General features: G+C 45.1%; 1 protein-coding gene across 6 annotated transcripts in view; it reads right to left on the bottom strand.

Annotated features, from left to right (window-relative positions):
• LOC311029107 (partitioning defective 3 homolog) overlaps nucleotides 1-22,327 on the bottom strand; it is a 316,803-nt gene that overhangs the window by 120,163 nt on the left and 174,313 nt on the right. For all 6 annotated transcript variants that reach the window (XM_084034041.1, XM_084034046.1, XM_084034045.1 and 3 more), the window contains 3 exons: nucleotides 19,825-20,013; nucleotides 19,218-19,388; nucleotides 8,016-8,163 (listed from right to left, as the gene is read on the bottom strand). In XM_084034041.1, the coding sequence (XP_083890167.1) occupies nucleotides 8,016-8,163; nucleotides 19,218-19,388; nucleotides 19,825-20,013 (508 nt within the window). The remainder of the gene's footprint in view (nucleotides 1-8,015; nucleotides 8,164-19,217; nucleotides 19,389-19,824; nucleotides 20,014-22,327) is intronic.

The raw sequence follows: 22,327 nt of genomic DNA on the forward strand, positions 1-22,327 counted from the left end.
TGTGTTGACTGAGGCAGCTGAAAGTTAAGGTTGATGAAGGCTGATGTAATATGACTGCATTCTCATTTCTGGTGTATTTGTATCAGTTGTCCCGGTTGTTGCCATGCTTTTTGCCGAGGAAAGGGTACGTGAACGTATTATTGAGGCAACATAAACGCCGTTGTTCCCTCCTCTGACTAATGGCATCGCAGCAAAACAACCACGAGCATCTAAAACCTGTGAAAGGACTGTGAATGTGATTATTGTGTTCACTTATTCACAGAACTACTATCTTGGCCCGCAATCAAAATGCCGCGATGACCGTGCGATGAACTCGGCGATTCTTAAAAACACTAGAGCCTTTCACTCAGCTCGGGAAATGTAAGCAAAAGATAAACAGAACCATCACGGTGCTCTAGCGAATGAATCAGCAGTCACACACACACACACACACACACACACACACACACACACACACACACACACACACACACACACACACACACATCCCAGAGACGTGTACATGAGGTCACATGGGGATAAATATTCCTCCAATTATGATTAATGGTTCACAGAAGCCAGCTCTTTCACAAAGGGGCTGTTTGGTATTTATTAAAGGGCTTCTGATTCATGCTTGCCATCCTTGGAACCAAGGAAAGAGTTCTCCGGCATGGCGATTGTGCCACTGTGGCCTTTTGTCACACTGTAATTAAAGATAGCTCCTCGTGACTCACACAGACAGAAGCCGCCACACACAATACCCACCGCCTCACCATTACAGTCACCATGCATCCTGCTTAAAAAAACACACACACATAGTAATGTGGAGGCTCAACGGCATCACAGTCTGAATACAGTGGCTGTTACATTTTAAAGTCATTTTATTGTGATATGTTTCCGAATAAATGCTAAATGTGCAAAGGAATCACAAAATGCAGCCTTGTGCCCCACAGTTGACACGTTTGCATCCGCTCAAATAATACAACCTGTATACAGCGAAAGTCGCGTTTCCACGACGACACTGGCACTGAAGTGCATGCAGCCCTCTGGCCAGCCATGCTCAACCTTCTATGATAGGAATGAGAGATGCTCTTCCTCCCTCTGGCACAAAGAGAAGACGGAGACAGATGAGCTCTGTGGCTCCAGAGGCCACCTGGCTGCATCCATCCAAATGGATCAGAGCTTCACTCTCCTCTTTCTCTGCCCTCTGACCAAGCGTCGCCCGCTGAAACATTGAGCTGTAAGGTGAGAGGTCACACTAATAGCCCCACTCCATCTTCTTTCTCCTGCACAAATTCCTCAATCGCTGTCCATCACACACTCTTACTCTTTCTCTCTCTTTCCTGCTCCCTCCTTCAGTGACACTTTGGCCTATTGATTTGACTAGAGGAGAGATCATTAGTTGATCCAAGCTGCCATGGCTATCAGACCCGTTCATGGATTGCAGTCGGCAATCATCCCAAGTATACACATTAGTAGCAACCAAAGCCTTATGCTCACCAGGGGGCACGAGTGCCATTTTCTTGCTTTCACACCTGCAGCTGGTTCATTTGGTTCAATAGAAAAAAAACAAACTTTAAGTTCATGTCTGGTCCGTGTGTCCGCTGACTTTTACAAATGATCTTCATCAGGACCCATGTGGGAAAATTAAAGTCAAATTAAATGTCAGCAAGTCAAGCAGCACTTTCATGCTTAGAATGTGTATATTTGTGTTCTCTGGTGTCATAAATCAATTTCTGATTATAAAGAGCAAGAACAAAGTTTTGGCCACATATTGGTCAGAAGTATTAAAGGGTCCCTTTTTCAAGCAGTCTTGGTCCAGACATGAAGGTTTCTCCGATTGACAGGTCTGCCAGCAAAGTGACAGCTCCTTAGCAATGCTCCACCATGAGGGATCCCCTCATCAATTCTATTGATCAGAACATTGCGTTGATTGGCTTGATTTCTTACTTACTTGTAGACAAACGCAATGTCTGGATTTAAATGTCTAGGATCTAAATAGAGACACCAAACACCAGGACTTTCAGAGACATGTGGAGCTAATCAGTGGTTCCCATGGACCCAGGAACAGAGCACTCAGTCACCAGTCATGAGCAGTTTTTAGTGAGACCTGGGCTGGGAGGTGTTGTCATGACGATCCCCATTACCACATATTGATAAAATGTGGCAATGTGTGCTTGAAACACTGATTGGGTTGCAGCTCAACGTATTTCCACACAATGTATGGAAGATGATACAGCAGCCAAGATGCTGTCGCCACTGGCATAGTTGATCTTCCACACGCCGTCAGACTAAACCAACCACTTTTCTGGCATATGCAACTATGATGAGGCTAAAAGGTTTTCCTATTCCAGAGGTCAACCCATCCAAGCTTGTTATTTAGCCTTTAAATGCCATTTCAGGGATTATCATTACTGACCACCTAAACCTTTTCACACAAGTGCCAGCTACGAAGGCCTGAAAGGTAGACGCTACGCATCCACGCTCAAGACAACGATACCGTGTCATGGATACGTTTGATTAACTCCAGGCTCAATGCAAATATTCATCAAGTCATCCACTAAAGCAATGAGTATAGAAATACTTGAGCAGAGAAGAAAGGGGAGAAAAAACAAAGAAACAAAAAGATATATAATTAGATGTTAAATGTGTATTGTATAATTTATATACACTTAAACAGATAGTAATACAAATGTATTGCATGTCTCAGTTGCAATATGGAGGCCATATCTGATCCTTTGTTCTGTAATAATGGTTATTATCTTGGTTCTACCTTCTGTGTATTTCTTTCACAACAAAACTCAATCGAATTTAATTTATTACATGAACTCGATTATAAATGTAGCATTGCTGAGCTGCACACCCACAAAGCTGTTGGTTAATTAGACTTCTGTTAATGTACAAGGTTGTGCAGAGCTACACTGGGAAATATGTGAGGTCACCAAACTTCATGGACCAAGAAGAGTGATGAATTTCTCTGAACCCAGCAGGTGCAACGGACCTAATGCAATGTTGGACAGATCCCAATCAAGCACCGTCTGCACACCCCCACACAGTCCGTGGACGGTGTCTAATTAGACTAGTCGAAGCTGTGTAGGTGGACCATGCCGCCTGAAATAGAAATCATGTCCTCGCATAACGATGTCTGCAAAGTGCTAATAGAGTTATATTATTATTATTAGTGTATTTGAATGGTTCTACAATATGTATGCTTTTGTACATATTTCAGTTTCTGTTTCTCTCATTTGATAATCATCTATTCTCAGTTTATTGGTGTAATAACAATTTAATTTAAGTAATGCAACTCAATAACTTGGAACTGCTTCAGGTGCAGGGTCCTGGTACTGCGCATGTAGGCTCACTGGGACACTTGAATAGAACAGTCATCATTATTGTTATAGTAACAGTCATGTTTTCCTACTGATTCAAAGGTCATATTATCTTCTAAATTGCTGCATTTTACATATTTATATAATTGTAAAGGTGTTGTAACAGAATGTGTTAACTATGTATGTTAAATGCACCTCTTGTTGGTTCAATGACCACAGTGAATAAATACAGTAAAGCACAAGAAGAGGGAAGGTTCCAGGGTAACGCCATGTATGTTCTCACTGAGGCACGTTAATAGCACTCAAGCAGTCTGGACACCAAATTAAGTGAGGTCACTCTGCTTCATCCCCTGCACACAAAGGATGAGCCTGCAGACTGTGAAATACTGTGATGCTGTAGTAGAAATACTATGGTGGACTTATATACATAGTCAGAGTATTACCTACAGTGGATGGTGGTTTGGGGAAGCAGAGAGGAGTTACCACACAGGAGAAAAGCCAGGTTTGCTATATTGAAATTGCTAAACAGTCTATGTTTCTGACAGGTGATTAAAGCTGTTATACTCTGGCCAAAGCCACCAGACTTTGATTAAAAAAAGGAGTAATTTTACCTTGGCAGGGCATGGAAGTAGCTTGACTACCGCTGCATCGACCGGTTAGTTTGTTTGTCTTAATGTGTGACTTTGGTTAGTTTTTGATTCACCAAAGACACACATTAAGACAAACAAACTACAATGGTACAAATCATGCTGCCCCAATCAGCAGGATGTTGTTTCTCTCCTGTTCAGTCTCTAAACTGGGTGCTACGCCGACTGCCATCTACTGTCGGTAATACACTATTATGGATAAGTACCCCATAAAAGCCCACTTCAAAAGGCCTTTAAACACCATAACAATCATAATCATCGTGTCTGGAGACAACCACAGGTTGTCGGTGTGTTCCTGTTTGTTCTTGTACTTTCATAGTTTTAATACATAAGTTGATATGTCCTCGTGGTCATAGAAAAATCACACAAACTTTGCTGTTACATACTTCTTTCTGTAACTAATTTGGATTTGGATGAGTGTCTACATGATTTTGCACCATCACCTGCAGTGCACATTACATCCTGTGAACAGTGACTTTCCTGTGTGACAACAGCATGAGTTTGCTTGCCTGCTCCTGAACCTCCAGCCTCCCCTCTCACTCCTGTGCCAGTCCTAGGTGTGTGTTCTGACTCAGGCACTCGAATCAACAGCCACATGCACAGAAAGCGTCAGTCCGAGGGCCTCAATTTTCACCCCAGCGTGAGGACCCCGCACCCTGCAGCACTTTTCAATTAGGCAGAACGGAAGGCTTAGCCCGGGTGTGATGCTAACGACCTTTGTGTCAAACTTCGGCTGTCGCTGGCACGTTGTTAGCATGCAGGAGATTTCACTCAGTTCCATATTTCATTTCCGTTCATTTGCTTTCTTTCAGTTTTTCCTCCTTTGAGAGAGAAATCCCTAGGGGTAAAAGGTGGTTGGGGCTGGAAAGAAAGCCAGAGAAGAAAAGAAAAAAAACGTGGAGGGAGTCAAGCAGAACTCTATGTATGTTCGCCACCTGCTAGCTGTGGATTCAGCCTGTGGCCACGATGCCATGATGCATGGTGTGTGCATGTGTGAAGCTAAAGCCGGCACTATCACAGTATTGCATGGTTTACTGAAGCAAACGGGAAATGGGATTACCTCTGACTATTGATTAGCTCAACGTCTGTACCCACAAACACACACGGATGGCAGATAGTTCTGAATGACAGCCCAAAACGCAACACACGGAAGACCAAGGCGACACTTACAATCAATGCGATATGATGGTACACTAGTATACCAGTTTAATAGCACCTTTTTCCAGCGTCATTTTGTGCTTTTCTTGGCTGTTGCCATGGTACACGTAATTGCTATAATTCATTCAATTGTAACCCCCCGCAGATCCACAACCTATGCTTACTGTTTCAGAAGAAAGGCAGTGAGCTACCTGTGACAGCAGGGAGTAGACTAGCCAGTCCAGTTTCTGATCAATACCTGGGGAAGTTGAGATAAAGTATACAAAGGACTTTGCAGCTGTTTTAACCGGAAATAGGCAGCATAGCAACAGCAATCATAGGTTGGCAGAAATAGAAGTTCATAGTGTTGACTTGCTTCCCCTTCTGCCATACCTCACAATCAAAGGCAGATCTTAACTCTTGAGCAGCAAAACCACCTTTCATCCATTTTACCTTGACGGCTTATTCCACTTATAGCAGCACAGGTACTTTAGTAGAGCAGAGATGAGGAACTGATTTGGTTTGAGAATTCAGTGGATCAGTGGAAACTGAGCCTAACCTGATGAAGAGGTCGTATATCTATACCTTACCATTCCCAAACTCCACGTCTAGCTTTAGCCAGTAATTTAGCAGGTCTAGATACACTCTGCATCGAGCTGTCAGTCAAGCCCTGGTGACTGCGTGCCTCCTGACCTTGCCGAACTGATCTCAGCATCTGTCCCCTAACCATTACTGTCACATCTCACACAGCAGGCAATATGTCTGAGCCCATTTCAAATAACATATATAGAAGAAGATAGAGCGGAAACCGCTACTGTCTTTCTAGCCTTGAGAAATGTACTACAACACAGACAAAATTCACAATGTCTTGTTAAGTGATGAGATGGCCAAAGGAATACCTTCTACCTCATAGTCTCACAATGTCTCCATGTCTGCTTACGTACTGCCTCAATTCAAAGTAAAGTGGGCGAGTGTAGTGCACTGACATTTTGGTTACATTTAGAAATGGAAAGACGAAGATGAATATGAATGAGTAAGATTTGTCAGGAAAGCTGATGCAATTTGCTTTCAAAGTAAATGTTGTGACATTTGATCAAAGTTAACTAGATCTTAGCTCTGTGTCATCAGTGAGATGCAAGGTCATTGCCACGTGCTTGATGGCAGAAGACAGAGCCTTTCTTCTTATGCACTGAGATGTAATGCATTCTAGGGATAAAACAAAACAAAACAATGAAGACTCAAGAAGAGAAAAGGAGGATCGGGTGTGAAGCAAAAAGCAAAGATTGGACCGACGCCTTGGTAGCAGCTGCTTCTACTTCTCGGGTGCTGCTTCTTACCTCAGTGCGGCAGTGTTGTGTTGCTGTAATGAATATAAACTCAACCCTGACTGCATCCGGAAATTTAAATAACAGAACTGTGTCAATTTGAAAAAAAAAGTGAAGACCTGTCACAGAATGTAGGTACGGGTTAATGAGGGCACGACTCGGAGACAGCCTCAAGACCGAGAAGAAAAGGAACCGACGCTCTCTTGCTGCGAGACAAGCCACGTCAAAGATCTGAGAACCCGCCGAGCTGTGATAACTTACTGCTTTAGCACTCCGCCCCCACCCCTAAAACTTTTCCACTTGGCTCATTTGACACCCATTCCGCGGGAAGAGATGAGTGCTGGGCGCCCTTGAAGTTTCAATGGCAAGAAAACTTTTCCATCAGCATGCGTGCAGTTGCCGCTTATGATCAGAGTGACGTTCTGAAAAGCCTGCATCGGAAAAGCCAGTGGAAGAAATAAACCAAACCGAGGGCAAAACTGAACCAATTTATGAGCACTTGATTTGGGATGGAGGAGAAAGACGTGATGGCAGAGTGAGAGAGAGAGAGAGAGAGATAGAGAGAGAGAGAGAGACGGAGGGAGAGTGTCAGGGGCAAGCCCTATTGATCTGCAGGCTTAATTAACCATCAGATGCCTCTGACACAGCCTCTGATCTTCTGTGATCAGTGGCAGAGTGGCACTGCTCTGGGGGAGATAGTGGGGGGGAGGGGCGAAACAGGAGAGTGATTTGGGAGAAGGGCAGAAAGGGAGAAAGTGTAGATAAGTGACAGATTCCAAATTCACAGACAGAAGACAGAAGGGAGGAAGGTTGACGGGGTGAAAGGGGAGAGAGGGGATGGTGAGTTTGGAGAAAGAAACAAATGGGGGAAGAAGAAGAAACAGGAGAAAACGTGGATGTGACAGGTAGCAAGGGAACCAGTGCATGAAATCCAACAGTGTGATACGGATACATGTGACATGTTTAGGCTGCATCGCCCCCCCCCCACCCCCCCCACACACACACACACACTGATCCAATCACCTTCAGCTGCTGTGCGTATGCATATGTGAACGATCCGTCGATGTGGAGACGACAGCGGCGGCTGCCCGAGGATTGAATTGCCAATTCTAATACACCTGAAGAGACGAGATCTTAGCCCGCCAATGTCAGCCGGGTAGAATGGAAATTGACCCGAGTGAAACCAGGCAGGAGTGGAGCGAAGGCGCGGCAGATCAGCGGTGACGTTAATCCCCGAGAGTTTTGAACGCTGAAATAGCGCACCTTCGGGATGCAGAGCGATGAAGGGGGGATGATGGTTTGGAGCAGATGCTGGTTGGGGGGTTTAAGAGAAGGCGTGAGCAGAAGCACAGAGGGGCTCGGGTTGATGTTGAAATTGATCAGAGGCTGTCACTTTGCAGAGAGCAGCAATTTAGGGGCAAAATATATACGCTGAGCAGGTTAACGGGTCAACCACACTTCCCATCAATGTGAATGGGGAGTGATCGGCCAGAAGAAATCTAATTTATGGAGTCAGGTTGTCTGTAGGAGGTTGGAGGAGACACAGAGGTGCTGAGAGAGAGAGAGAGGTGAAAGAACCTTGCAGGGATAAGACTCACCAATGCGTCCGATCATATTAGGCAGCGGCGTGGAGTTGTTATCCCTGCCATCAAAGGTTTCATACAGGGAGTTGGAAATCCGCCGCTCATGGTTGTCCATTAGTGACATCACCGGAAGCTCTAAAATCGGAGGGCTGCCAGGGGCTTCCTACAGGAACCGGAAGAGATGAAGAGGTGGCTTAACAATAGGTACAGTGCTGAATAAAGGTTACATTTAGTCTGATAAATTGTAACTGTATACATAAATATGACCAATATGAAAACCATGGACATTCGAAGCATTTTAACATTCGTGACTCATCGTTTTGAGTCATTCAGAAACCTTAGCAATTCATGTGTTTGTCAACTGACAATAATTAAAAATAGCCTAATCTGCTACACATTTCGAATTTTTAGCGACATTTTTTTTTACAGGAATCATCATGACTATAATCTTGTGTCTATATTAAAGGTGCTATGAACAAGATAGGGAGCATTTCTATTGTGTCTCAACAGCTCTCAACACGGCGACAGCTGAGCCGGTGGCTTGCAGCTAATGGTGCTAACAGTGCAAACAGTGACAATGCAGACAGAGCTAATGCAGAGGAACGCTTTCATGATGAAAGCCTGTGGGTCGGCACAGCATTATCAGCCGTTTCTTACCGTTTTAGTGCAACACAGAGGCGTGAGCTAGCCGGTATAGCATGCTCACATACAACATGCACTAAAACCACGCTGCTGGCTCGGCTATGTCACCAACACACACACAAGGAGAGTGACTTCATTCTCTGCTCGGGTAGACATTACTCTCCTATATGTTCAGACAGCAAATCATTTTTGCTGCGATATTATTCCTCTGAAAGCAGTATTTTGCACATTTAAAAGCCCTTTGAATCTAATTGTGACTAATGTATGCTTTTGGAATAATTAATAACCCCAAGTGTGTTGGCATGAATCAAAAACACAGATTTTCAACATTCAAATGTATTAATTGTTTTTATTCATCATTGATGGAATAGTTTGCAGTACCATATAAACAGGAAGCTACACACACACACACACACACACAGAAGAAGGAAGGGGTCTGCATAATACGCCTCCTAATGTGATGCCATCAATACTCCAGAAACATGGAACCGGGGCTTCAGCTTCCGTCTCGGCTAACGCCGGTATGTTCTGGCTCAGCAGTGTGAAACGGCTCCTGTAGTAGTGCGAGCTGGATAAAGCTCCATGGATTTCCCATAGGCCGATAGACAGCTGTCTCTGACAATGAACCCCAGTAAATGGACCAGTGACATTTGCCATGTGGTCGATACGCCGCATCGCTGGTTATTGAGCCCACTGTACACTTAGTGCATGCGTCAGTCTTGGCAGGAAGGGAAACGGTTAGCGGTTAGTCTTTGGGCCCGGAACCACTGGGCCCAGATAATGTACCCCATCTTCAAAAGCCAATATTGGAGTCGAGACAATGGTGCTACCACAGCAATAGTCAGTTAGTAGACAGGGGGGGAAAATCCCATCCATGTGCAGAGAGTTAGAGAATAAACCTTGGGCCTTGGTCTTATTTCCCACAATGCTTGATAGCAGCCTGTGGGCAGCCGGGGGAATGCACTGGAGAAAACTCCCTGTACAGGACCTATTACAGATAGCTCCCTTACAGCTAGATAGTCCTGCGCAGTTCAACTTTGTACCTCGAGCATGCTTTAAAGCAGGAGGCACCGGCTAATAGTGATGTCTCACAACACTCTGCTGGCTCCCGGCCAAGAGACAGGGGAGGGAAAGATCAGAAAACAACTGCAGCAGCAAGACAGGAGAGCAGGACGGATAGGAGGGGGTGGTGGGGAGTTTTTGGTAAACAAATGGAAGGGATATGAAGAAAAAGGAGGATTGTGGGTGCTGCCAAGTCACCGCCTCGTGGGAGTAGCGTACCCAGGGTAGAGGGACTTATCGGCTGTTTAATATAAATGAGAGGTTTAATGAGGTTGAGAGCGGCGGACTTTATCGGGGACAGTGTTGATAAGAGAGTGGCGAGGAGAGAATGTGTGTGTGTGTATGAGAGAGTGTGTGTGTGTGTGTGTGTGTGTGTGTGTGCGTGTGTGTGTGTGTGTGTGTGTGTGTGTGTGTGTGTGTGTGTGTGTGAACTGGTGGGCTGGGTCAACACAATTACAATCAGGGCCGCGGCCACTGGCAGCCCTTTAATAAAAAGCATGTCCCCGGATGATTCCGACTCAATAAAGCTCAAATTGACGAAATAAAGATTTATTTTACTCGCTCCCCTCTCTTTTACTCGACCGCCCGCTGCACGTTTTAATCTGCCTCAGATCTGTCATGAGCCGGAAGGAAGTAAGATGGAGTGTTTCAGGTAAGAGGTAGGAAAACGTGTGGAGAGAGAGAGAGTGGAACAGAGGGAGAGCAGCTGAGAAACATATGATATGAAAATTATGTATAGAATGTGTCAAGAGAAAACCACCATGTGTAACTGTCTCCCTCTATCTCTTAGCGCCGAACACGCTTCGCTTTAAAAATATGCATTGGCTTCTATAGCAAATAGATTTTGGAATCAACTTAACACAGAGGCAAAATGGCAGCTATTTAATCTTTGTGTATCCAGTATTAATTAGGTCTGCCTCCGTGCATACTAATGCATTGTGCATGTTTAGTCACTTGCAAATGTTTACTGACTGGTGCATGACAAGCAGTGACATTTTCATGTAGAAGCTGCACTCTGCTGTCACCTGATATTTCATATCACCGTAGCGATTCAACACCTGGCTCTTTTCCTCGAGAATATATTTGGACGCCCAAGTTTTGTCTCGTGAAATGAACAGAAGAAAATTAGAAAATTAACACGAGCGTCAATCATCCCATTTGTCTTATAAAACAAAAAAGCTTTCGAATATAACACTGTTTGAAGAGTTGGTTGAGGAGCTTTTCCCCCCAAAAAGAGAATATGTTCCTTTAAGTTTTCAGTGTCTTTGTCAAGGTTTTAGTCCCTTCTTTACCACAGGTTCTCATCATGACTTTAATCTGCCTTAATCTAGTCATTTTCAGAGTGGATTATCCTGTTGACTGAAGGAGAGGGCAGAGCACTGTGACTTTCACTGAGCCCAGTCAAGATCGTCTGCTGCTCAGCTCCCACTGGACTCACTAAGCATGTCCTATGTGTGCACACAGTAATGCTGATATTTGTCTGTGTGTGCATGGAGGCTGGGTCTATGTGTGTGTTTGTGTGCATACCTATATGTGTTATGTGTGTTTGTGGTTAAGTGCAGACTCATGCACAAATGTGTTTTTGCCTGTGCATCAGCATCTCCCTGACCTTGAGTCCTCAGTGAGGGAGGAGAAGCAGCGTGTTGACAGGGCTAGTCTTAAGCTGTCAACTAAGGCTAATAATGTCTGGTCCATGGCCATTTCCTGGCCTTCTATCCCGGTCTCTCTGCCTGTTGCTGTGGCCCTAATCCAGTCAACCTCCACCATAATGCTGTAATTACAATCCTTAAGCTGCTGCATCCTGCCCCAGGCACAGCTCACCTCGCTGCTGGCTAGATACCCCACTTTCATTAGCTCCTCACATCCACCTAGAGCCTCATCTGATGCCAGCGCTTCCCAAAACTGGGTGCCCAGGTCTTTTAGCGAGTTCAACCTTCAATTTCACAAGAACATCATGCAGAGGGGGAATCAGCACAACCCTGCTGGTTATCCAGCTAAATGCATGTGGTTTGCTCTAGAGCCCAGTGGCACTGCAGGGGAAAGTTGAGATAAGCTCAACATTATGCAGATGTCCTCCGACGCAACCAGGTGCGAGCCAATCCTGCTCGTAGGAGCAGCGGCTCAGAGTTGTTTCCTGGTACGTTGAACGAGTGGAGTGAGGATCATTTAGGATCACTTCCAGCACGGACCACAATACCCATCAGTCCCGGGAGTCTTTGTTGTTTTACAATCTTTTCAACACTGCTGCATGAAAAGGTTCACAACAGGAAATAAACAACTCCCTTGTACGTAGTAGTGCGGCTGTATCAGAAAATCAGTATGTCAATTCCATATGCAACACAGCTAGAGACTGTCCACTACTCAATCATCTCTGTGTGAACGCAGCCGTGGTCCCAGCTCTGTAAAGCTGTGCTGATAAATGCTATCGTTAGCATCCTGATACATGCCAACACGCTCATTTCTAGCAGGTACAATGGTTGCCATGTTTACCATCTTATTTTACTTTTTGCCAATTAGCACTAAATGCAAAAAACAGCTGAGGGTGATGGGAATGTAATTAAAAACAGAAGAATTTTGATCGATGGCTCTAAAGGAAAAGTTGTCATCCACTGGGCCAATTTTCACGTGAATAGCTAAATGTCATACCATGCACCAAATGGCAGCTTCATCTTCTGGGAACCATGAATGTCTGTATATAATTTAATTGCAAACAATCCAGTCATTTTTTAGATAAAAATGTCCAAATGATTATTGGGTTGTGTTGCCTCCCACTACTTTCGCTAACTAGTTAAAAGGCTCATGCAGCATATTGAATGCTTTCATCTTGTTATTTTGTGCTGCAGAAGGAAATGTAATGATATCAAGACATAAAGTAAGATGTTTAATAATTCCACTTTCTATATGAGCTACTTGTAAAAACTCTTCACTCGATACGGTTTTTACATCATTGGTTTCACTTCGACTTCAGAGAGCTTTCATCATACGACCCTATGACCTTCTCTAACGCTCACACCAACTAAATGCTCCTCCATCCTCAACTCCTTTATTCACGAGGGATCTGTCCTTCTGGTTATCTGTTCATATTAGCCAAGTTCAAGCAGAGTGCAGCAGTATCATGTACAGCTAACAAGTGAACACCGCATGCACTGTGCTGCTAAATGAAAGGGATGTCTGTGTGTGTGTGTGTGTGTGTGTGTGTGTGTGTATTCACATACACATGTATACGTTGCATCAAAACACTTGGGTTTTTGTAGCACACACGCTCCACCTCGGCAGTCCTCTACCGTGCCCAAGCAGCCCACTCAGCCACCAGATTCAATATATTATTTCCTGAATTGGTCCGATTGAGTTTCCCCTGCTGTTCCTAAATGAGTTAGTCCTGAGAGAGCCGGCTGGGAATGAGGGCCCAGCAGCGCTGGAATTGCATTTCTGCTGCTCTCCGATCTACTTCCCTCAATTTAGTCACCACTTCGCGGCAAACTGCATTTCCCAGAGTGCACCGCTTTGCGGCCTCGCTCCATGAATCAACGCTATTTGCTATGACAGCAGGGGGAAGCTGTAGTACATAGGAGTTACGATCTAACTGGACAATCGCTCTGTGTTATGTTTGGTTGGGTGGGGTCAACACAGACTCCACTCTCTATTCTCTGATGTGGGCCTGCATCTCAATGTTTTAAGGTCTCTCGCAGCAGCGGTCAGCTCAATACTAATAAAACCATAATTTACCAGGCCGGGGCTCTGATTGATAGCTCTCTCAAGGCTCTATCGATCAGCCCCTCTCTCATCCAAGAGAGCATCTTTTGTTAGGGCCAGCCACTTCCTTCCCCCCTTGTCTCTTTGCATAAACGTTCTCTTAGTGACTAACAAGCAGCGCGTTTGGAGTAGATTACACGCAGGGCCATTGGCATGCTGAGGAGGCTCCTGCTTTGATATAGAGAATAAGCTGTTATATCCACTCTCTTCACAGAGTTATGATACCATGGCTGCGAGCTCCTATGATGCAACAATGTTAAGGTGAACACAGGGAAGTTTGCCCGCTTTGATCTCCTCTCCTGTGCCCCCCCGCTGCCGCCTCTCATCAATAATAAAGCAGCTTCAGCCTGACCATGTTCCCTAATGGTTAGCTGTAAAACAGCGGAGTATGTTATGATCCCTAGTTGGTCATTATCCGCAGATAAAACAATGCACTGCTTAAGAGGAGGTCAACCCTATCATATGCAAATTGCATCATTTTGATCCCACTTACTGATGTATGTAATCTTGTTATCATGTCAGCCTTGAAACCGTGGTCTAAGCCCCACCCCTTCCCCCCACATGCTGTCCTGACATCCTTGTGCATCATGCTGGTACGATCCCCTCACATTCCTTTAATTTACAGCCCCGACGTTAATTAGCTGTCATGCATATCAAAACCTCGGCAGTGTCGTAAATGCCAGCATCACTAGTGGTTCATGTGTTGATGAACGCCAGACTCCGCCGGACACTTCTATACACGTGGTGTCAGTGGCAAACAGGAAACCAGAAACACGTTTCTCAGGTGACTAAATGCAACTTTGCAGTGGTTTCTTGTCCCACATGGTATTTACATAATTGGGGTTGCTGGACTGGAAAGTCTTTCAAGTGGTCAAAGTGGGGGAATGCTTTACATAAAAGCCTTACATTTATGTCTCGAGGCGGTCTTGACAGAAAGCCGTGCTGAGACAAGCACAAAAAGAAAGCGAAAGTTAGGAAATATCTGAAGCGAGAGGACTGAAGCGATAGCGCCGCCCTCCTTAGGCAGCAGCTTCGTCTCATGAATTATCATGAGAACGTTATGGCGGAGCAGAAATAGCGCGCTGTAGAAGGGTGTAGTATCTCGCACGCAGACGGGGAAGAAGCCTTCTTTCCGTTGCTCTGATTAATGCGGCGCTTCGTTGGCAAGTTGCCGAAGCTCTGTCGAGAAGGACAACGACAGAAACCGCGAGACAGTCTGTCAAAAAGTAGGCGACGTCTGCTGGAGATCTCTGTCATAAATAACATCACGAATGCACAGAGAGGCGTGCGCATGTGTCATGGGATGAATTTCAAATCAGAGAATTGCACCCCAGACACGAGCATGCTCACCATCAGCCTGTCTGCTTTTAGACGCCGCCGTGATGTGTATCTCCGTATCATGAACAGACAAAAACAAACATCCGCCGCTGAGTGAAAATTCATAAATGAGATAAGAGGCGAGACACGAAATCCATCTTCACAACTTTAAATCTCCGCACATTAGCTGCTATTTTAGTTTTCTGATAATCCTCTTTGTGACTGTTTTGTCAGTTTAAGCCACAGCGAGATGAGGGCAGCTGATCAACTGGAAAATCTCAGATTCAAATAATGAATTTGTTCTACGCGTCACTGAACCACGAGTTTAACTCTCACCTCGACCCGCCACACATTCTTACATTCATGCCACATTTTGCAAGGAAGTTACATTCGAGCTAGTGGAAAACTGCTGTTGGAGCTTCTTTTATGGGATGTAACGTTGCTGATTTATATGGTGGACTGGCGTCCTGTCCAGGTGTACCCTGCCTTCGCCCAATGACAGCTGGGATCGGCTCCGACCCCCCGCGACCCTGAATACAGGATAAGCAGTAGATGATGGATGGATGGACAACAATAGTCATACCTCCAAAAAACTGACAACATTTGATTATTATATCATCAAATTGTCACAAACGAAACACAGACATTATTGAATAAATGCATGCCAACTTAAAGAAATTGGAGAGCAGAAAGTTTAAAACCAATCTAACACTAACTTTCCACCAGCAAACTAACTGATCTGCATTCGATCCAGTCACACGTCTTTGGGTTTGTGACTCGAAACACGTGGAGGGATGGCGAACATTAAGGAAGTGGAATTGGAAAAAGAAAAAAAAGATTGAATAAAAATGACTTTTCATAAATGTAATTGCTTAAACATATGTGACGCTATATTAATAGGACTCAGATATAGAAGGAGAAATTATACAGTCTCTGAAGAAGCCATGCAATTATAATGCTTCAAACAGATTGCCAGTGACCAATCATATCGCTTGACTATCTGGGGCAGAATGGTAGTTTTTCAAATAGGCGCTATCTGAGGAAGCAGAGCAGAGGAAAAATGAATTGTTCTGGTATGGAGTGTGTGCGTGTGTGTGTGTGTGTGTGTGTGTGTGTGTGTGTGTGTGTGTGTGTGTGTGTGAAGCACATTTGAAATGTCTGATTACACGTCTAATGCATTACAAGGCATTAGACATAGGACCGCAAAAGCAGTCCAAACCATCTGAAGACAGTTTTCTACTTATTTGAGAAACTTGAACTTCTCTTCCCACTTTGATCTTGCTGCTTTTGACTGACTGCTCTCCGCTGACCTGAGTCTTTCTCGACAAGTTGAGACTTGTATTTTTAGGTTGCTTAGGAGCAATAAAGCTCCACACTTGTCAGATTTTGAATCAGGCTCACGGGGCCCTTCCGGGTTCAAAATAGTCCACATGCAGCACAGCACACTGCCTTGTTAGGCTTGAATAGATCCTTAATCATGCTGAAGTATTTTTTTTCCTCCCAAGGTTGGGGGGGGGACAAAATCTCATTTTAACCCAAAGGCCACTCATTGCCACTGCTTTAATGGCAGCAAAAATAGACCAGGTACTCCACCTCAGACAACCCGCCCCCCATTAGGCCGTGCTGCTCTGCTCCTCTCCCCTGCAGACAGTGATGGATCTGATTCATTTCAATGGTGGCCTCCAGTGCTCACTCCGATTCGACTGGGTGACAGTGGCAAACTGGTGCTGGCTCCACACATCTCTGCTTGGTCGGCACGGCAGAGGGGAGGAGAAGGGGAGAAGGGGAAGTTGGCTGTAAGTGCCGGGAGCCAAAGTCGACATTTAACTTCCACTTTTCTTGTTTGAGGTTTGCAATTGATTCTCCATTTACAATCTTATTTTTTCTCTATCCTGAGTTTATTTAAAGTTCTTCTAATGTCCCTTCTCAAAGCACTGAGCCCCCTGAAAACACTGCATCTTCAGCATTGTACTGCCTGTAATGAGGGCTTTATGGATAAAGTTTAAAAGCACTGCATCTCCTCCTTTTGTGACGCGCACTCTTTTTCTGCAACATCATCCATATGCTGTCGCGTAGCAACTGATGTTGAAGTAAATGTCAACTTATATACGGTTGTCGAAATTTCTCCCTAAACTGTTTATCTAAATGGATCAGGAATGCAATCCACTCCCATGCAAAAACGTCATCCTTGCACCGGCGTAATAACAAAACCAATGTCTTTTTGCTGTTTCTGAAAATGTGTTTGTCTCTGACCTTTACTGTCTGCTCAGTGTCAGTCTGTCTACCTGTCTGCCTGCTGGTGAGGGATTAAAAGGGACAGGAGAGTGACTGGACCGCGGTGATAGAACTCACTGAACCTTGGGGCTGAGCTTTCCCCGGAGGGACGTGTGTCCTCTCCCCTCGTTTGGAGGGAGGAAGGGGGGAGGCAGAGAGACAAGACAAAGCTGTGCAGACTGAAAACAGTTTATAAAAATACACAGGGCTGTGCTGGTGGGGGCATGGTGCTGCAGGTGATGGTGGAACAATGACATACAATCCAGCTCAGTCGGAGTAATAGATCCATTCATTTCAATGGTTGATGATGATGAAGATGCAAAAAAACACACATAGTGGTGTATAATATAGCACTGCACTGAACCGTTAACACAGCAGCCATCGTTTTATCTTCCATCTAGACAATTATAGGTAAATAGTAAAAATATTGTGGTACTGTGTCCCTTTTACAGCATCTCGGCTTTGGGAACCAGCGAGAGTGATGTGTAACACGTTAAATACGCGTCAGATCACCATTACTATCAAGTATCTTGCTGTGCGTCATAAACAGCATGTTGACGCATACAACGGCGGCCTCTTGCGAGTAACTACTGGAACCTTCCGTACCGGGTTCCCGGCTCTCTCCATTCACACTGAGGTCGTCTGCTGCAGCTCTGAGACGACCTTCATTGTCGGCTCAGAGGACGAACCACTCTGACACTCTGTACCTTTTACACTAACTCTAATTGTAACGTTGTGACATCATAACCGTACAGAAACCCTGACAGCTCGTTCAAGGGGGCAGTTTCTGAATATTTTTTTCTACATGGATTGAACGTCTTAATACTGATTTAAAAAATATATATACAAATATATCTTTTGACAATGTATAACCTGGGTTGTGGCTGTCAGAACTGCACAGTTACACTGTATGGAGTTTATAAAAAAAAATGAGTACCCAGCAATCCAGCAAATGGCTGTAGTCTCGAGGGTTCCCTGTGTTAAATTAAAAAGAAAACGGGTCTGTGATAGTTATGGTTAACAGTAATGCCACGTTGTATGTCAGTCTGAGTGTTACCTGTGAGAATTCAACCCCAGGCCCTGGCTGTATGCCATGTTCTACGTGGTAAACTATGGCACACCACATGTTGGGGGGGGGGACTGGCATTAAAACAAGAATAAAAACAAGTGCAGAGGGCGTCGGGGGGTGATGTTTGGTGAGAAGCGAGACAGAGAGCACATAGAGGATGAGGGCTTGCAGGGAGGGTGAAGGGCAGAGAAGGGGGGGGGGGGGGGGGCTCAGCGTGGTACTCCAAACTGACACACAGCCACGGGACACGGGCTCCAATTAGAGTCACGGCAACACTAATCAAACCTGATCTACAACCTCTGGCTGCAGGGTGAGTGAACGTGTGCGAGTGTGTTGCATTCACACATGAATCCACAATCCTGAAATACAGTCACACTGTGCTTAACATATCACATTGAGCTAAATCACGCTGTTTTTTTTACTCCGGCACATGAAAGAATACAGTTCCTCTTAGAGAAGGGCAGGCTATCACACTATCACAACAGGCATTTCATGTACCCCCCCCCTCGTCTGAATATTCGTGACTGTTGCCTAATGACAAATATTCACCTAGCCGCGATGCATATTCCTTTATCTGCCTCTCCTACAGTGTTATTCCACAGGCCTGTCAATCAAAACCCAGCGAAGTGCTTCTTAGATATCATATCGAGGCCCACGGTGGGCAAATAAATTCACACAGACAATGGAGGGAAATAGGAGCCGGTATCACCTATCTCACACAGGAAATGGGACTGCTTGAAGATTTGCATGGTGGTGCGGTCGTTCCATAAAGGTCCTGCTCTATCTATCTCCCAGCAACACAAATCTACGGGGGATAGATTACGGCCAGTGGCGAGGAGAGGAAAGCTGCTCTCGTTCATCATTTGGTGCAGTTAAAATGTAGCTATCCCTCTCCTTCATCCAACGTACCCGGACAGGATGTGATTTACAGCATGCATGTGTGTGTACACATGAGGGGAGTGGAACACACAGTCTCGGAGTTGCATACCCATAATAATAACAATAGCTGATTAAAGAAATATTCAAGGAGACCAATAAAAGTGGACTCCTGCTGATGTCAATTAGTTTCTAGCACATGTGTGGGACTCCTGTTAGCCTACCTCATTGTTTTTGGACACATGCCGGGCCACGATGAGCTGAATCATCCCTCGCTTGTTGCCCTCCACAGACATGGATGTGCGCAGCGTTTCCATGGCGTCCTGGTTGGTCATCCCATGCAGAGACTCCCCGTTGACTGCAATAAGCTGGTCATTGACTCTCAGACGGCCATCCTGCAGACAAAACACAGCCCTCATTTTTAGATTTGAAGAGGAGCAATGTGTTTATTCAGCAGTTGCTCCTGAGACATAAATTCAGCGATCACATGGAGCCTTTCTCCTCGGAAATCCCAATAAATGCCAGCAAATCAATAAATCATAATCCTGTCTCTCTGTTTATATTCTCTGGAAAACATTTGAATGTGTTATTGATGTTAAAACCCGCTGGTAGTTATGAACACTTAAATGTAACAACTCAAGGGAATAATATTTTAACAGTGTCGCCTCAAGGAAATCATTTACAACATGCAGTCATACCACTTCAAAAACACCATGCAAAGGATTGAAAGGAATCATGTGAGTCCACCTCATCTTCCTAACTTCCTCAAGTCGCAGCAAATACATTGAATGAAATCAATGGAATCGTAAGTGGATCGTGGTCGTTGCTTGCCTTGCTTGCAGCACCTCCATTAATAATGGATTTCACAAAGATGCCCAGGTCGGCGTGGTTCTCCTTGGAGCGGTTGCCCTTGACGCTGACCCCCAGGCCTGCGGAGCCTGAGTCACTGAGGGGGATCTCAAAGGTCATGAACTCCTGCGTTCCATCAGGGGTTAACACCATGTCATCTTCCTCGGCCTGCTGTGTGTGAAGAGAGGATTTCAGAATATGAGTCGGCTTTCAAAGAGAAGAGCTGAAGTGAATATGTGTTGTGGCTGATATGCTTTTAAATGACTCAATTTACCAACCAAAGTTGACAAACTGTTCCCCAATTGTTGCATTTAAATCTCCGTGTGAAATATCTTTAACTTTGGGGGGAAGACAGAAAAACAACGAGGAAAAAAGAAACAGACGAGTGGAACAAAAGTTGAAAGAACAGAGATGCTGAATGACAAGAAAATGGAAAGCAGGCGGGAGACAAGATAAAGAGGAGAGAGATGAGGGGTGCAGGAGGAGAAGGCGGATGGATGGCGAGCATGTCACATATCTCGGGTTGTCATCATCAATTGGCCGTACTGTCTACCAGAGCGCCGCTAATTCCTTTCCGCCGCCATGAGCTCGCTGGAGGAACAGTGGGAACGGCGGAGAACTTTGAAGCGCCAGGTAGCAATTTGGCTCTCAAACAACAGTGGCTTCCTTTTGAAAACACCCCTGTGAAGGGTAATTTGTGACACGTTAAGAACCCGACCCTCCTTTCCCTGCGCAATCTGCGGGGCTTTTGTTGAAAATGACCGCGGGAGCGTTTTGTGGCGAGGCTGGGACCGCAGACGTTCACGCATGGTAGACAAACATAGGGTCCGCCCCTGCTGCCTGAGCGGTGTGAGTGTCTAACATCCAGCATGATCAATTCAGCTGGAAAATGGCCCGTCAAACAACCGCCGCGGCCTCGTCTCTGACAATTTACACTGATGTCGAACAAAGAGCAGCTCTAAAAACAACAACAATGAAAAGGAAAGGAACCGTATTTGTGGATTTTACTCCTCACTCGTAGCCAAACAGAAGTTTAAAAGAGGTGTGAGAGAAAGCTAATATCTATCTATGCACGTTCTTTCTTATGTTGCCGACTGGAAAACCTGGTAAAGGTTTAAGATTGTTTTAGATTCAATTCCATTCAGTGGTTTGTTGCACTAAGTGAATGACCCTGAAAGTAAAAGTTTTGATCTCAGTTTTTCTCCCTCATAGTTTGACAAAATAAAATGAGACATGGCTTGAGTCCGGTACCGTGCTCAGCTGTTGGGCTAAATGAGAGTGTTTCCTATGTTTGTATTCCGACCTCTATAAGAAGAGCAGTGTTGCAATAACATTGTAATTAAGCCAGATTCTACTGTACGTACATACTTATTGCCATGGCGGTTACAGCTACATGAACAATGCCGGTGGTGAAAGCAATCAACCTCAGAATCCCAGTGCAGGACCTCTTTAAATAGGCTCACATCAATGCACACGCGTGCACACACACAGCCAGATGGATGGCAGCCAGGTGTGTGCCCTTCACAGCTGCTCGGAGAAAGAGTGGAGCGGAGGAAAGAAGGGAGAGACACAGCAGTTTTTCTTCTCCTTTTTCTTTTTTTCTTTGCCGAGGAGTTATTAGGATGCAGCGGTGCGTTCAGGTGGAGGCTCTTTTCAACACCCTCTGACTGAGCCCCTATTCTCCAGACGGCTCTCCTATCTCTCTTTCTCTTTCCCTCTGCTTTTCTTCTCCTGTTTTCAAGATTGCAGTACACCTGTCTGTACAACCTGCCAGCTGGGCTTTGTCCGTAACTGGACCCACAGTACATTCAGACCGCCGGAATGCATGTAATCATGCTGCGTTTCAACACTTCCGGTTCCACGGAATCAGCGGCTCTTGTGAGGAAATGACCCGTTGCTTCCCCTCAGACATCTGAGGGGAAGCAATGGAGAAAAGGAAAGCTCTTGTAAAGACAGCGGTTAAACTTAACTCCGCTTGTGGAATGTCATCAGTCGGTTTCCAATGCAGGCCCATAGCAACGCAGCAAAAACACACAATTTCCGTCAAATGATGAGTGGCCGTGTGCGTCATTGAAAGGGTCGGTCTTTATCTTTAATGAAGATGTTTTGTCAGGAATCAAATTAATAAATAGCGGCTATGAATTATGTCCCTGTAGATGCTTTTAGCCCAGCTGTTGAACAAAGTAATACATTGGATGAAAAGAAATGACTTTGGATGAACCCTGTGTGTGTGTGTGAGCGGCCTCGCTTCCAAAATGATGACAGAATAACCACCCACTCAGAGCTGTGTTCCGGGAATAGCGGGCCGAGGCAGAGAATGAGAGAGCAGTGTAACATTTTCATCAGACAGGAACAAGCGCCGGCAGCCAAGAATGAGTTTGTCAGGCTGCTTGACAGGCCTGGTTGCACCGATTCAGCTCAGGCAGAGCTGGATTCAACTGCCTCTGAACGGGGGAAGAAAGTCACCTCATTGTTCAAAGCTCAG

Source organism: Eutrigla gurnardus (genome assembly GCF_963514095.1).
Source record: "Eutrigla gurnardus genome assembly, chromosome: 18".
In the NCBI taxonomy this organism is placed as follows: domain Eukaryota; kingdom Metazoa; phylum Chordata; class Actinopteri; order Perciformes; family Triglidae; genus Eutrigla; species Eutrigla gurnardus.